Source organism: Arachis ipaensis, chromosome B07 (assembly GCF_000816755.2).
Source record: "Arachis ipaensis cultivar K30076 chromosome B07, Araip1.1, whole genome shotgun sequence".
In the NCBI taxonomy this organism is placed as follows: Eukaryota; Viridiplantae; Streptophyta; class Magnoliopsida; order Fabales; family Fabaceae; genus Arachis; species Arachis ipaensis.
The window spans coordinates 104214500-104228788 of NC_029791.2; the positions used below are offsets into that span (position 1 = coordinate 104214500).

At 37.2% G+C, this 14289-nt stretch overlaps 1 protein-coding gene across 1 annotated transcript; it reads right to left on the reverse strand.

Moving 5' to 3' along the window:
• On the reverse strand, nucleotides 8491–13993 carry LOC107607554 (kinesin-like protein KIN-7F). The gene is made up of 13 exons (XM_016309494.2): nucleotides 13704–13993; nucleotides 13156–13552; nucleotides 12929–13018; nucleotides 12561–12661; nucleotides 12359–12472; nucleotides 12187–12268; nucleotides 12027–12094; nucleotides 11872–11937; nucleotides 11669–11793; nucleotides 10954–11272; nucleotides 9821–10792; nucleotides 9128–9432; nucleotides 8491–8983 (listed from the first exon to the last, which is right to left on the reverse strand). The coding sequence occupies exons 2-13, from the start codon at nucleotides 13343–13345 to the stop codon at nucleotides 8653–8655; spliced, it is 2763 nt and encodes a 920-aa protein (XP_016164980.1). The 5' UTR covers nucleotides 13346–13552; nucleotides 13704–13993; the 3' UTR covers nucleotides 8491–8652.

The following is a 14289-nucleotide window of genomic DNA, read 5'->3' on the forward strand; positions in this document are numbered from 1 at the left end:
ATTGAGTATTCTAATTTAAAATTAGAGATAAATAAATTAATTTGTCTTCAATTCATAAAATCAAACTAAATTCCCAATTATTCAAATTTGAATAGTCAAAACCTCATTATTTTTAAATTTCTAAAACTTTAAATTGTGAATGAAAAAAATACTCCATAATTATAAAATTAGATAAGACCTTAATTTATTTCAAACTCAATTGATCAAAACCTGATTCAATCATCCTTAATAAATAATTTTTTAAAATCGAGCTTTAACCCATTAAAATATATCAAAACTAGTTCTTAATCTAACTTCAAAAAGTTTGGGTCTTATACTATGTACCCGACAATTACCACAGAAGTACACCATGATCAACAAGGAATTTCCTTACCTCTTGAAGTCGGAACTTTAGAATTTCTTGAGAGATAACATAGATTTATTTGCTTGAAAATCTTCCGATATGCATGGAATAGACACAATGTTCATGTCCTATTAGTTGGCTGTTAAGCTTGAGTTCAAGCCGGTTGCTCAGCAACGTCGTAAGATGTTGCCTGGCTGAGCTATCTAGGTTAAAAAGCAAGTCCATGGATTACTGAATGTTAGGTTTATTCGAGAATTAACTTACTCAACATGGTTGTCCAACGTGGTCATGGTGAAAAAGTCTAATGGAAAGTGGTGAATGTGTGTGGATTACATGGATTTAAATAAAGCTTGCCCAAAAGACTTTTTTTTACCTAACATTGACAACATGATTGATTCGTACTCGGGATATCGGATATTAAGTTTTTTAGATGTCTATAGTGGTTATAACTAGATTCCGATGCATAAAGCTGACGAAGATAAAATAACTTTGATCACCCCCTAAGCGAATTTAATACTACATTGTAGTGCCCTTTGGTCTAAAAAATGTAGGGGTAACTTATCAAAGGTTAATGGCAAAAGTTTTCAAGCAGAAGATTGGGAAGAATATGGAGGTTTAAATCAACGATATGTTGATAAAGACAAAGGATGATTCCAGTCTGATTGCTGACTTGCAGGAAGTTTTTAACTGCCTCCGACTTTACTGGATGAGGTTGAACCCAGAAAAGTGTGCAACTGTGCATTTGGAGTTTGGAGAAGTAAATTTTTAGGGTTTATGGTTACTCAAAGGGAAATTGAAGCTAACCCTGAGAAATGCAAAGCAGTTATAAACATGTCGAGTCCTCAGAATCTTAGAGAGGTTCAAAGGCTCACAGGTCAGTTGGCCGCATTATCAAGGTTCCTAGGGGCTTCTGTAGTAAAGGCCAAACCATTTTTTAAATTGATGAGGAAGAATGTGGAATTTGCATGGACAGAGGAATGTGAAGTAACTTTTCAATATTTTAAGAACTTGCTCTCATTTCCTCCTATCTTAGCAAAGCCAGAACATGGGCAACCCTTGTTCTTGTACCTATCCGTGACCAAAGAGACTCTGGCTTTGGCTTTGGTTTTAGAGGATAAGGATAAGCACCAACGTCCTGTGTATTTTGTTAGTAAAGTTCTTCAAGGGCCCAAACTACGATATTCAAATATGGAAAAACTTGCATTTGCTTTACTCACATCGGCTCGTCGGTTGTACCAATACTTCCAAAGTTATTTGGTAATAGTGCAAACTGACCAACTGATCAAGAAAGTTTTACAAAAACCTGACTTGGCAGGTTGAATGATGAGTTGGTCCATAGAACTATTTCAGTTTGATGTACGTTATGAACCACGATCCGCCATTAAGGCTCAAGCGATGGTAGATTTTTTGGCCAAAATGATACACCTAAACTCCAACATACCGATATGGGAGCTTCATGTGGATGGAACCCCCAATTTTAGGTATGGAGGGGCTGGTCTCATCCTAACCAAGGGTAAAGACATGGTGATTGAGGCCTCTATCAAATTTGATTTCCCCATCTCGAACAATCAGACTGAGTATGAGGATTTGCTTGTAGGATTAGCGTTAGCTCGGGATGTTGGAGCTACATAAATGACCATTTTCAGTGATTCACAGTTGGTGACATCCCAAGTTAATGGAGAATACTAGGCACGGGATCCATTATTGCAATAGTACTTGAAAAAAGTACATCAAGAGGTACAATTTTTTTATTTCTTTTTAATTAAACATACCTAGGGAACATAACACACGAGATGATGTGTTGTCCAAACTAGCAAGTACTAAGCCCAGAATAGGAAATTGTAGTCTGATACAAGAGGTACTTATAGAATCTACTGTAACAAAGCCCGACGTCATGATTTCCCATTCGTCTGGTCTTAGTATTTGGATGGATCCAATATGCACATATCTAGAACACAGGATCTTGCCCGGTGATCCTAAAGAAGCAAGGAAGTTGTGACTTAAAGTAGCCAAGTATACCATGATAAATGGTAGCTGTATAAAAGGGGTGTGTCCTAACCATTATTGAAATGTTTAAATAACCAACAAATAATATATGTGTTGCAAGAAGTTCATGAGAGATGATGTGGATATCATTTGCGAGAAAAGTCATTAGCTCAAAATGTCATTCGAGCAGGATACTACTGACCCATTCTCTTCAAGGATGCCATGGAATATGTGAAGAAATGTGACAAATGTCTTCTACACAGCAACCTCTACCAAGCACTTCCTCACAAGCTTGTGTCCGTCATCCCGACAAAACCATTTGCTAAGTGGGGCTTAGATTTATTGGGGCCCTTCCCATAGGGATCGAACCAGGTAAAATTTCTTATAGTTGCTATAGATTATTTTACTAAATAAATTGAAGCCATGCCCCTGTCTAGTATCAGTTCTGCTCAATGCCAGAAGTTCGTTTGGAGAGAAATCATTGCAAAGTTTGGGATTTCTGAAACTATAGTCACAGATAATGGGACTCAGTTCACGGATTTGAAATTTTGGAAACTATTGATTGGTTTGGGAATTCGTAAAATATTTACCTCGGTTGAACACCCATAAGCAAACGGACAAGCCGAAGCTGCTAGTAAAGTGATTTTAAATGGGTTAAAAAAGAGATTGGATGAGCGTCTGGGTTCCTGGGTAGACGAGGTATGGTCAGTTTTATGGTCATATGGAACTATAGTCCAATCTACCAGAAAAATAAAAAATACATTTCAGACTCACTTATGGTGAAGAAGCAGTAATCCTAGTAGAACTCGGGGAGCCGAGTCCAAGAATGCTTCTGGGAATCGCAGGAACTCATGAAAGCATGAACCTAATTGATGAAATTAGAAATATGGCTAACTTAGCTGAGCAGGCTCTGAAGCAAAGGGTGGCCAAGAAATACAATACCAAGGTCCAATCCAGAAGTTTCCAACCTAGGGATCTAGTGTTAAGATAGGCTGATGCCGGGACTCCAGGAATGCGAGGTAAGCTAGCTCCGACATGGAAAGGGCCTTTCAAAGTAAAAAGAAGTATTGGATAAAAGGAGAATACAAGCTAGAAACATTGGATGATTATGAGGTCCCGAGAAATTGGAATACAACTCACATAAAGAGGTATTACTCTTAAAAAAATGGTATTACGCTAAGAAATTTTTATTAGTAGAATAAAGTCACTCTTTTCCTACACACTTAGGTTTTTAATTAGGCTTCTCTTGTATTTGGTAAAGTGAGATTTTCTTGCGAATCTATGCTATGAATAACTGTGGGTTTCTTCTATAAAACCTTATATTATGTTTAAGTAATTATATTAGAATTTCAGAATATCTCCTTGACAATCGAATTTGAGTTGAAATTAAAGCTCGAAAGAATAACGGTTTGAATACTAGACGAAAACCAATGTTGCAAAAATATTAAGCGACAAAAACGTTAAGTTAATCTCGAAGACGATGGAAACACATAAAGTTAAATCCCGATAACAATAGGAAGAGTACTACCAAAAGTACTAAAGTTCCTAAGTGACAAGTTCTAAACACTTACACAAATATTATAAAAATTACTAGATGGAAACAACCTTTCCATCCACTACCTTCTTGAAGGCATCGACTTCGAAGACGTTCAAGTTGGGAACCCTCAGTTTAATCTGATAAAGTATGTTGCATTCAGCATAAAAAACTTCATCCATAGCCGCTTGCTTCACCTTTTTTACCGAAAGCTTGAGTTCCTCAATCCTTCTTATCAACTCAGAAACCTACTTATTCAACGTTTCTTCCCTTAAATCGGAAGCAGCCTTCGTCTCTTTAAGGACTTTGAGCTCATTTTCAAGGGAGGTTTGCTTTTCTTGAAAACTGGTAACCAAGGTATTCAACTTCTGGATCTGGGCGTTGGCATCAGCTATTACCTTATCCTTTAATAGGAAGTCTGAGCGGAGGCTTGAGATTTCTACCTCGGCATCACGTACATAAGTGGCCGAGCGGAGGAGCATTCTCTGACCTCAAGGAAAGGTGTCTTCCAAAGGCATCTTGGCAAGCACCACCTTCGTGTCTTCATCCATGAAATGATGATCCACGAAGTTGGGAGCTCGAAAACCTTTATCTAGCACATGCTTAAAGGAGGTAGGGACTCAAAAAACATCATCACCTTGTCCAACACTTTTTAATTTTTTTTTAGTTGAAGAGTTGGCAGGGGAATCTTCTTCCAGGATCTGGACCTTAAGATCTTGCCCTTTCCCACTTTCCTCAATCATCTGAGATTGTGGTTGGGGATTGATAGTGACGGAGGAGGAGACTCTGTCACCACTTACATTGATAGAAGGTTGGGCAGATAACCTTCTCTTCATCTCGGCAATGGCAACAAGTCCCCAGCCATATTAACTGAAACATGAGCAATAGAAACTCATGAGATCAAGAAACTAAACAAATGTACAAAATCATGAGTACAAAAGAACAAAGCTTACTGATAGCAGTCTGAATAGCTTGCTCATTTATTAATATATCCCTTAAAACAAGGGGATGTTCATTCCACAACATCATTAGTAAATTGATGCTCCGAAGTTCGGAAGCGTTAATGTTGCCGACTTGGATTTTTGGGGAGGAAACATTATAATTCCAATACAAATTAAATTTTTCCCACCTTCCAAGGTCATGAAAAAAGGGGTTGTACCCTCTATCCCTTCAATCTTAAAGAATTTTTTCTTATACCCATGGTATGACTCTTTAAACAAAGTAAAAAATTTTCTATTTGGGACACCTCGGAAGGAGATGAACCCACGACCTTGCGATTTGAAGGGAATAGTCAAAGTAAAAAAAAAATAAAAGAAGACTCTAAGACAGAGCTCGATATCTAAAAACAAATATAAAAGCTCGAACACCACGAATAATGACCCAACTATTTGGATGGAGCTGGGAAGGAGCATACCTAGAGTGAGTTAGCACGCTTAATTGGAAGTCGAAAAAAGACAACCAAACCCTAATTCGCAAGAACAAGGTAGCGTACATTCATAACCAGTTTAGAACACTGTCGGCATGCTCGTTGATATGGCATAACCGGTCCCCAGACTAGGGACGAAACAAATGTATAAGTCGCTCAAGTCGGAGTTAAATATAATCCTAGCCTCCCTCAAATTGTCAAGCTCCTCTTGGATTATGGTGGAAGGGGTAGCCTTAACCTCCTCGAAAATCCAGGAATAGATATTCACCTCAAGTTTGCTATTCATTCGCGGAAGAGAGGCAGGTTGGGGTCTCGGCTAGCTGGCAACACCATTGCATCCACAGTTCACGATGACATTTTTCCTCGCCATCACGGAAAAACCTACAGGGGACACCACCACTACGTTACCACCACTATGTTACCAAAGGCCAGAAAATTCTAATGCTTACTTAGATAATACAAATTCATCACAATTTTGGAAAATGCAGAAGAATGTGGAAAATGGGGGCAAAACAAAAATCGTCACACTGTTTGGGAAAACTTAAATTAGTGGTGTCCCTACTACATCGATCCTAATCAAAGATAGCAAATGCAGAAAAATGCAAGGAAGTTTTGAACAAATAGTACCAGGAATAACAAAATACACAAAGCAATAAAAGACTTGAGGAAAATCCACCAACAAAATAATAGAGGATAAAAACTTCACTAGCCTTATCAAATTAATTCGACGGATAGTGCAATGAAAGAAGGAGACCAAACAGCACCGAAAAGAACAAATAGTTTCTTCTGGTGTGACGGAGAGTGCGACGAAGAAGAACAGAACGGGAGGAAGTTTACAGAGAGAAAGAAAAAATACTCTCGTTTGGAAGATGATTAGGAAGGTGAAATATTTTTTTGTTGAAAGGGAAAGTGAAAGATTATTTAATCTTAAGTTAATGTTGTATTCATTGCTGGAGAGAGAAATTGAAAGCGGGTTGACGGTTCGTAAAACGAGAAAAACTATAACCGCGCTAAAGAAGACTAAAAGAAAGTTCAGTTTCCTTAATAAACTCCTTAGAGTGCATTTGTTTCATGTGCGTGTCCATAGAAGACATAGACATGGGTACACATGTACAATATTTAGTTGTTAAGACACTGCTTTTTTAAAGACATGGGAATACACAAACATACATAAAATACATGTATTTGATATCCTTCAAAAAAGATGAGACACACTAAATGAGACACAATTTTTTACTCTTTTATCCATGATTATTTTTTAAAATACCATTCTTATTCCTTAATCTTAACCCCTTTTTTCATATTCTCCTTCCTCGTTCTTCTTCTCAAAAGCTCCCCCCTCTTCCTCTTCTCTCCTTCTTTCTCCCTATTTCCTTTGCCACTTTCTTTTCTCTCCGTCACTGTCACTGCCGTTGCCGCTGCACCCTTCTCTTTTCATCTTTCTTCCTCCACTACTTGTTTAGATCCAGACCTGTCCAGATCCGTCGTTGCTGTTGTGCTCCACCCCGGTGAACTCATGCGGTTCCAATGTGTTCAGAGGCCAGAGAAGAATCCATTTACACAGAGAAGATACCCTTGCTCCCTTGGTCCAGATCTGTCACACCTCCTCTTTATTTGGTTAAGATCCCCTGCCGCCTTCGCTTTCTCCTCGCCGCTACCTCTCTTTCTTTTCCTCTTCACGGCTCACACCACCGTCTCTCTCCCTCTTCCTCTTCAGTCCACTACTACTGCTCTCTCTGATTTTGCTTTCTGTCCATTCTTCTTTCTTCATACCTTTTTCTTCATTTTTCTATTTTTTTCCAAAAAAAAGTTCAATTTTTTTATTATTCATCTCTGTATATTTTAATATTATTGAATTTGTTGGTAAAATTATTAAAATCTTCTGATATCTAAATAATTTATTTTTGATTATATGAATGATAGTGGAGAAGAAAAATGGATGGTGATAGAATAAAGGTCACTGTGGTGATGATGACAAAGGTAGAAGATAGGGGTATTATAGACATTTTAATATTTTGTGTGTCTTGCATGTTTGTTTTGCCAAACACAAAATATATATATCTTCTTAATGTATATCTCAATGTCTATCTCTATGTCTAAGATATAACCAAACGCAGCCTGAAGGCTCCAATTTAAGGGAAAACCCGACTTCATAAACTCGGATATCCTCGACGAAAGCACCAAGGTCCAGGGACTCGAGTTGGGTGCACTATTTGGACAAATAGTCACGTGAGGAAATAGTCATTAAACGAGAATCTGACGTTATAGGATGGTGTCCGATTCTAACACAAACGAAAATGTCATTAAGTCGAGAAACCACCATATCGCGACATTAAGAATACGACATAAAGGTAATAAATCCCATGTAATGGCAGCCCTAAAGGACAGAATTAAAAGAGAAGGGCACTCAATAGGTAAATTTCAAATCACATATACTATTCAAACACTTAGCTGACTTTAGTATCAGAGTGTCTTACAAGTTGCCCTCCCGGCTTAGTTATGCACGTGCCGAAGCTAGGTTTTTCAATCTCTAACTCCCGTAGTTTGTGAACTTGCTCCTGGTACAAACATCTAGATTATTAAAATAATATTTGTTTGATTTATGAGTATAATTAAATCTAGACAAAAAACGTGAAGTAAAATTAATTTGTCCATCTTGCAAAACAAATAAAATAAATGTTTCAGTTATAGAGGCATGGGCCTTGCATGCCTAGGTTTGACAAGTTGTCTAAACATGGTGAAATTGAATAAGTTATATATATATACCTAGGAACACAAGCGTAGCTGTATTATTTAAATTGCACAAGAAAATTAGGTCCCACCTTAAACCAACATTGATCTAACGTATTAAGATCTATGTATATTTAATGAACACATTTACGCCTCCATACTGAACCGTAGCATATCAACACATTCTCTTGAAGCATGAAGGATTCCTAAAGGCTTAACTAATATGTTAAAGGAAAAGTATAGGTAAACAATGAAAATATTAAACAATCTAAACAATAGATATATTATTAGTGTACGAATAGTTATTTTAATATTAAAATTTAGAGGATTAAATTAGAGGTATAGTGTGTTTTTATTTGATTAGTGGTTGTTCATATTTTCAACAAAATCATTGTCCCCTAGTATTCTCCTTGTTAAAAGACCTGGTGGGAGCGGAAAGAGTTTCTTAGAGATGTAACAGCAAAGGTTTTATTTGAATTAATGGAATAAATTAAACAATCACTATGATCTTAAAATTCTCTCCAATGTACAACCAGAACCTAGAAGTCGAGTAAAATATGAAGATGACCAGAATACAAATTGAATCAACCACATGAATTAAATGTCAATATAAAAAAATGCTGGCTTATGTTTCTATCCAACGGTAGTCATATTCTCCTTCCAGTTATCGGGTTTAACAGTGCTGCTCTTGCGTCGGGCCAAGAAGCCGAAGCCAAATCCAAAACTCTTCTTTGAATCATCACCCGAGTCTATCAAACCAACAAGCCTAGCAACAAGTGTTGCACTTTCCCTTGCGTGGTTCAACTCTGTGTTGGTCCATAGCAGATATGCCAATTGTATGCTTCTGTGCTTAGTATTCAAATCAATACCCCACCTCTGGTATAGTTGCAGTCTTTCCTTATAGGAAAATTTCTTGTGCACCTGCTTGCTTAGCATCTTCCTCTCACGATTCAGAGCCTTCAGGCTATCAAACAAAAACATATGATCACATGTCTTGCACTATATGGGCAATCACAGTTAAAATTGTTCATTAATATGAATTGGTCATCCTTGCAGATGGAAGGGTGAATTGCATGTTAAAAATATACTTAATAAACACAGATTTTACCTTGAATTAGGTGTGACATCTAGACCTTGTCCTGTAATGTCAGCTCCAGTAGAAAATGTGTGCTGAAGAAAGGACAAACGTCGGAGCTCAACGTCCAAGTACACAGTATCCGCAAGTTCACCCTTGATGAGAAGGAAAAAATAGGATCTGTGTACAAGTGGTACATTACATGCATGCCAAAGTTCCACTATATCTTTCTGCTGTCTCTCAAATCTGGAAGGTGTCATAGCTCCCGCGCATTCATAGAAACCCATACCTTTTATTTTGCTTAGACGTTTATTGACTACATATGATTTTCCGTGTACCTATAACACATTTAAAATAAAATATACAAATATTAAATCTTCATGCAGAATGCTTGTTGTTAGAGGATAAAACTTGAGGGAGTTTTTGTCGAAAAAATACTGAATAAGATTTTCTACTCTCCATGTGCATGTCTTGGACATGAAAACAGAACTACATCCGAGTAATAAAATTGTTATTTTTAACAAAATATTTTTTGGTAAAAATTCTATATATATAATTTTCATTCTTAAATATGCAATATGCAAATTTTTTATAATCATATTCTAACTTATTAAAAAACCATGTATGTTGTTTATAGTCTTGTTTAAAACATGAATGCATCTTGATCACATGGGATAATCTCTATATGCTTGTCAATTGGATCTTAAAACCTATTTCTGTGCTTACCAATTGATCGTTAGAGTTCTTCTTCGATAGCTTTGACCTAGACTTCTCATTCATTCTTACAGCGAAATTGAGAACGCTTGCAGTATCCTCTCCATCAGAATCAACATCGGATTCTACTGGAACTGCAGTATTGGTCTCACCAATTTGAGAATATTTTCTAGATGATTTTCGTGTAGTAACTTGCATTGGCGATTTATATGGCTCCTCAGGGAGGTAATCCAAGCAATCAGAATATTCCTGTTCGACCCTAGTTGGTGTCTGTTGCACTCCGGCAAATCGAGAAGGTGATGCGAATTCCTGGTCAAACTTACCTAACCAAGAAGGTGATGAGTATGACATAACCTTTTGCTGCAACCTTTTGGCATGATGAAGTGATGCAGGTTCCCAATCCACTTTGATTATTTGAGCAGCTGGAGACATTGGAGTAGCATGAGCAGCCAACATGGGCTTGCAAGAAATATATGGGGACTCATTTGGGTACTCTGAAAGGTCCTCAACATGGCAGGGTTCGTTGGTCTTTTCAGGGTCCTGAACTGTTTGCTTCAGAAAATCTTGACTATTAAGTTCAGCAACATGATCCAACCCTTTATGCTCATTCCTCGATGATGATTTAGTAACTACATGTGCGACTTGTATCATGGGGGTATTTCCTCCACTTTCTTTCAAAGCACGAAGGGATGTATCAACACATTGAACTTCTCTGATACTATCTTCAGAACCGGCTTCCCTAGATATCTCCTCCCAACCATGACATGGATCAGGCCCAGCAAATGTGGGAGGACTGCCATCCAAAAGAAAGTCGTCTTCCATATTGTCTTGATGCTGTAAAAGTTTTGCAGTTAAATTAGACACACTGGATGTTCTTCTGCGATGACGAGGAGTCTCAAGTTGAGTAGTTGTCTGGAGCAAATTTTCAACACGAGATTGAAAGAGATCACGTTGTTCAGTCAACTCCTTGATCTTCTGTTCCATCTGCATATTTTCAAATCAAGAAGTACAAAGTGAATAAAAATTAATGAGATCAAATTATGTACTCTACGATATTTGTCTTTTATAGTTTGTATGTTTTTTGAAAGGATACAAAGAGTTTGAAATATCTTAGTGAGGATACACATTATTGAATCTTCCCTTACCTGTTCAATCAGAAGCTCTCTCTCCTTTAGTATAGCAGAATTTGAACTGAAGCCCTTCAACTCATTCTCCATTCTAGCCAACTCTTTCTGTAGTTGTTGTACCAAGACCTTATCTGACATGACCACATTGACCTTAGCATTAGTAGTCACCTGCTTGGCAGTAGCAGCAAAGAGTAGGGTATTTTTCGATTGCTCAACCTGGCTTCGCGCCGGACTAATGGTGCAAATTATTGCTGTTCTTGCATTGCCGCCTAAAGAATTTTGTAGAATACGAGTAAGTTTAGAGTCTCTGTAAGGTATGTGTCCATTTCTTTCCTTGCTGCAATGAACAATAGTGGCTTAGAATTCAGACAATCTATTTGAAAATGAAAGTAGCGAAATAATGTTTAATCACCCCTTTCTTTTTCTTCTGATTTTTTTTTGAAAAAAATGGAACTTTCACTTCAGATTAGGTTGGCAAGTGGGTAGGAAGAAGCAATAAAGATCTATTAAGTCAACAAATATGCATGCTTAGGATACAGTACATCAACATCAAATACTTTGGCTCTTTAGAATACCTTAACATACCAATTAGGCAATTACACTTTTCAGAAAGCAGAACACGCAGTCAACATTTTCAATAAATTATCATAATATTCTTCTACTACTTCAGGGCAATCAAACTTAAAGCATAATACAGAGCAACTAGATGCAAAAATTTTGAATTTTAGAATACCTTAGTTTTCGAATTACAGTTCCAAGGGTCAGCAAACTTCGATTTATGTGGCTACCTTCTCTCAATCTTGTGCCTGCTGATAATGCTTGAGAAGCACGCTCGCTCCCGGCAAGATCAACGAAATTCTGTAGAAAGAAAATAATTTTTATTTTCTATTCACACGCGCGCACACTTGTATAGGAGAAAACGGGTAAAAATCATACCACACTGGCTATAAGTGTACCAGAACGTGTAGCACCTACATAATCAGTAGGGTTACTTTCAACTGTCTGCAATTTCATCATTTTGGGTAAGGTTAGGAATAAAATAAGAGTATTTTGGTAAAAAATATTAACTAATTTTATAATAAAGTGGATACCAATCGGAGAATTTGATGAGATCTGGAGCTAGTCTCATTCATGGCTGTTTCTTCCGTTGTCCTATGAGCTGCAAGATATTTGCAGATGTGCGTTGAAATCTTTGAAAAGCATCAAAAGTGGTAAGAGTGTAAAACTAAATAGACACCAAGTCACCAATACCTGCACATGTTGAAAGGAGTTCCTGCAAGTGGCTCCTCTCTGTGAGAGTCTCCTCTGTAAGTCTCTCAACAATAGTCCCTTTCTGTTTGAGGCACATAGATTCTCAACTGGTCAAAAGAACTAAAGCCAGGAACTCTTACATGTCCAAAAAAAAAAAACATGGTAAATTTACCTCTGGATCATCAAGCAATCTAAGTGGAGGAGAATTTGTAGTAAGAAGGTCTTTAACTGCTTCATTATATATTTCCATCGCAGAGAACTTCATAATGTAGTCTCTCCCATGTTGCTGGGACACAACAATAAAATATCATGTTTTGGTAGCATCAACATAAAATCATCAATTTGAGACCAAAATAACTGGAATTTGTTTGTACCCTCTCTATGTAGTCATATATATCATCTATTGCATATTCAGTAATTCCTTTCATGGTGTAAGTCTTCCCACTGCTTGTTTGTCCGTATGCAAAAACGCTACCTAAAATTACATTCAATCTAGATTTAGACAATGGATATATACTTTTCTTTTTTGGTGACTCAATGGACTCAATGCATATATAATTTATAAAATATATAAATTAATTTAAAAGTTAATAATTTTAAAATTAACAAATTTATACATAAATTAAACTATAAATAAAACTAAGAAAATATTCAATTGAAATTTATTCATTTGATTTCATATAATAAAAATAGAATAAAATCCACCATCCAAGACATTAAATCAAGAAGGGTTACTACTCACAATTGATGCCACTAACAACTGAAAGGACAATTTCCTTGATCCCCTGCTCATAAACCTGCTGCGTGGAGCTCTTCTCCCCATATACCCTGTCTGTTTCAAATAAATGATTCAATCTTCACATGTCATAATCAGAATTCAAGAGAAAATGCTTAAAACTACGACTCGTATCTATTAATTGTTTGATATTGGATCATAGGCAATGATATAACATATAATGTATTTCGTACCAAAAGTGTAGCCATCTGTTGGACCATTCTTGTATCTGATGGTGTTTCCAGAAATGCACTCCCATTCGGACGCATCACGCCTCCACCTTTCTCTATCATTCAAAGGCCTTACTCGAATCGAAACAAAAATCTTCTCCTCCTCGCAGTTTGAGGTAGGTGTCTCGGACCCCGGCTCTCTCATCTTTGCCATTTGAAAGACGCCAACACCAACGCCACCGCGCGTTGTGTCGAATCGCACTCAACACACTAACACAACACCCAGAACGTTAACCTTGCACATGCACTTGCAATTGTAGCAGCAACAACAACCTGATTCATTACGTTTCTTCAGCGTTACGTTATCTGCTTCACTGCTCATATTTCATTCTTCCTTGCAGCTGAAATTTGCGTCTCACCCCTACGTAAAACAAACACGCGAAAAATCAAATCAAATATGCCGAAGCATGCATTTGAAAAGGAAGGATTATGATATCTATATCTATATCTGTGATCATTAATTAATTCAAAAACGGATTATTGGAGGGGAAAAAGTATTAGGTGATACGTACCGTTTCTCCAACCTCTCACGGCGGTGAGTGGCCGGAGATAGAGACAACGGAGTGGAGATTTTGGTGTTTATGGCAAAACGGTTTGTATTCCTATTCCCTCTTTTCTTCCTCAACTCTCGGATCCTGCTTCAACGCGCCAAATAAAACCTTTTGTCCGTTAACAACAGAATATTTGATTTGATTCACAATTTTGTCCTTCCCTCACCCTGTTATTGACCTTATTACCCCGGTTTTCCTTGACCTTATGTTGCGTTGCAAATTAAAATTTGTGGGGCTCTGCTGCGATAACTGCGCTCAAGTCAAGAACTATTTTTCCTTATTTTCCTCGCTCTTGTTTTTTGGTTTCACAAAAGCACCATTTCCTCTATTTTCTTCGATGCAGCGCAGCTTGAAATTCTTCCTTTTGGATGCTTTACATGCATATCAATGTCTAAATAAGGATAAAAGAAAGTAAACCCAATTAATAACTAAAATTCAAACATATTCTGGCTGACAGTCTGACACATCGTTGATCGTACGACAAGTTATTAGTTACGCCCTCGCCAATTTAAAATTAAAAATAGTAGTAGTAATTTGCATAAATACC

Excerpts from the sequence above, each read along its gene's own strand:
- LOC107607554 (XM_016309494.2), bottom strand. The coding sequence starts at position 13,345 with ATGGCAAAGATGAGAGAGCCGGGGTCCGAGACACCTACCTCAAACTGC. Across the intron at positions 12,662-12,928 it reads AGTTGTTAGTGGCATCAATT|GTAGCGTTTTTGCATACGGA; the intron begins GTGAGTAGTAAC and ends ATGTAATTTTAG. Across the intron at positions 12,095-12,186 it reads ACTCCTTTCAACATGTGCAG|CTCATAGGACAACGGAAGAA; the intron begins GTATTGGTGACT and ends AATATCTTGCAG.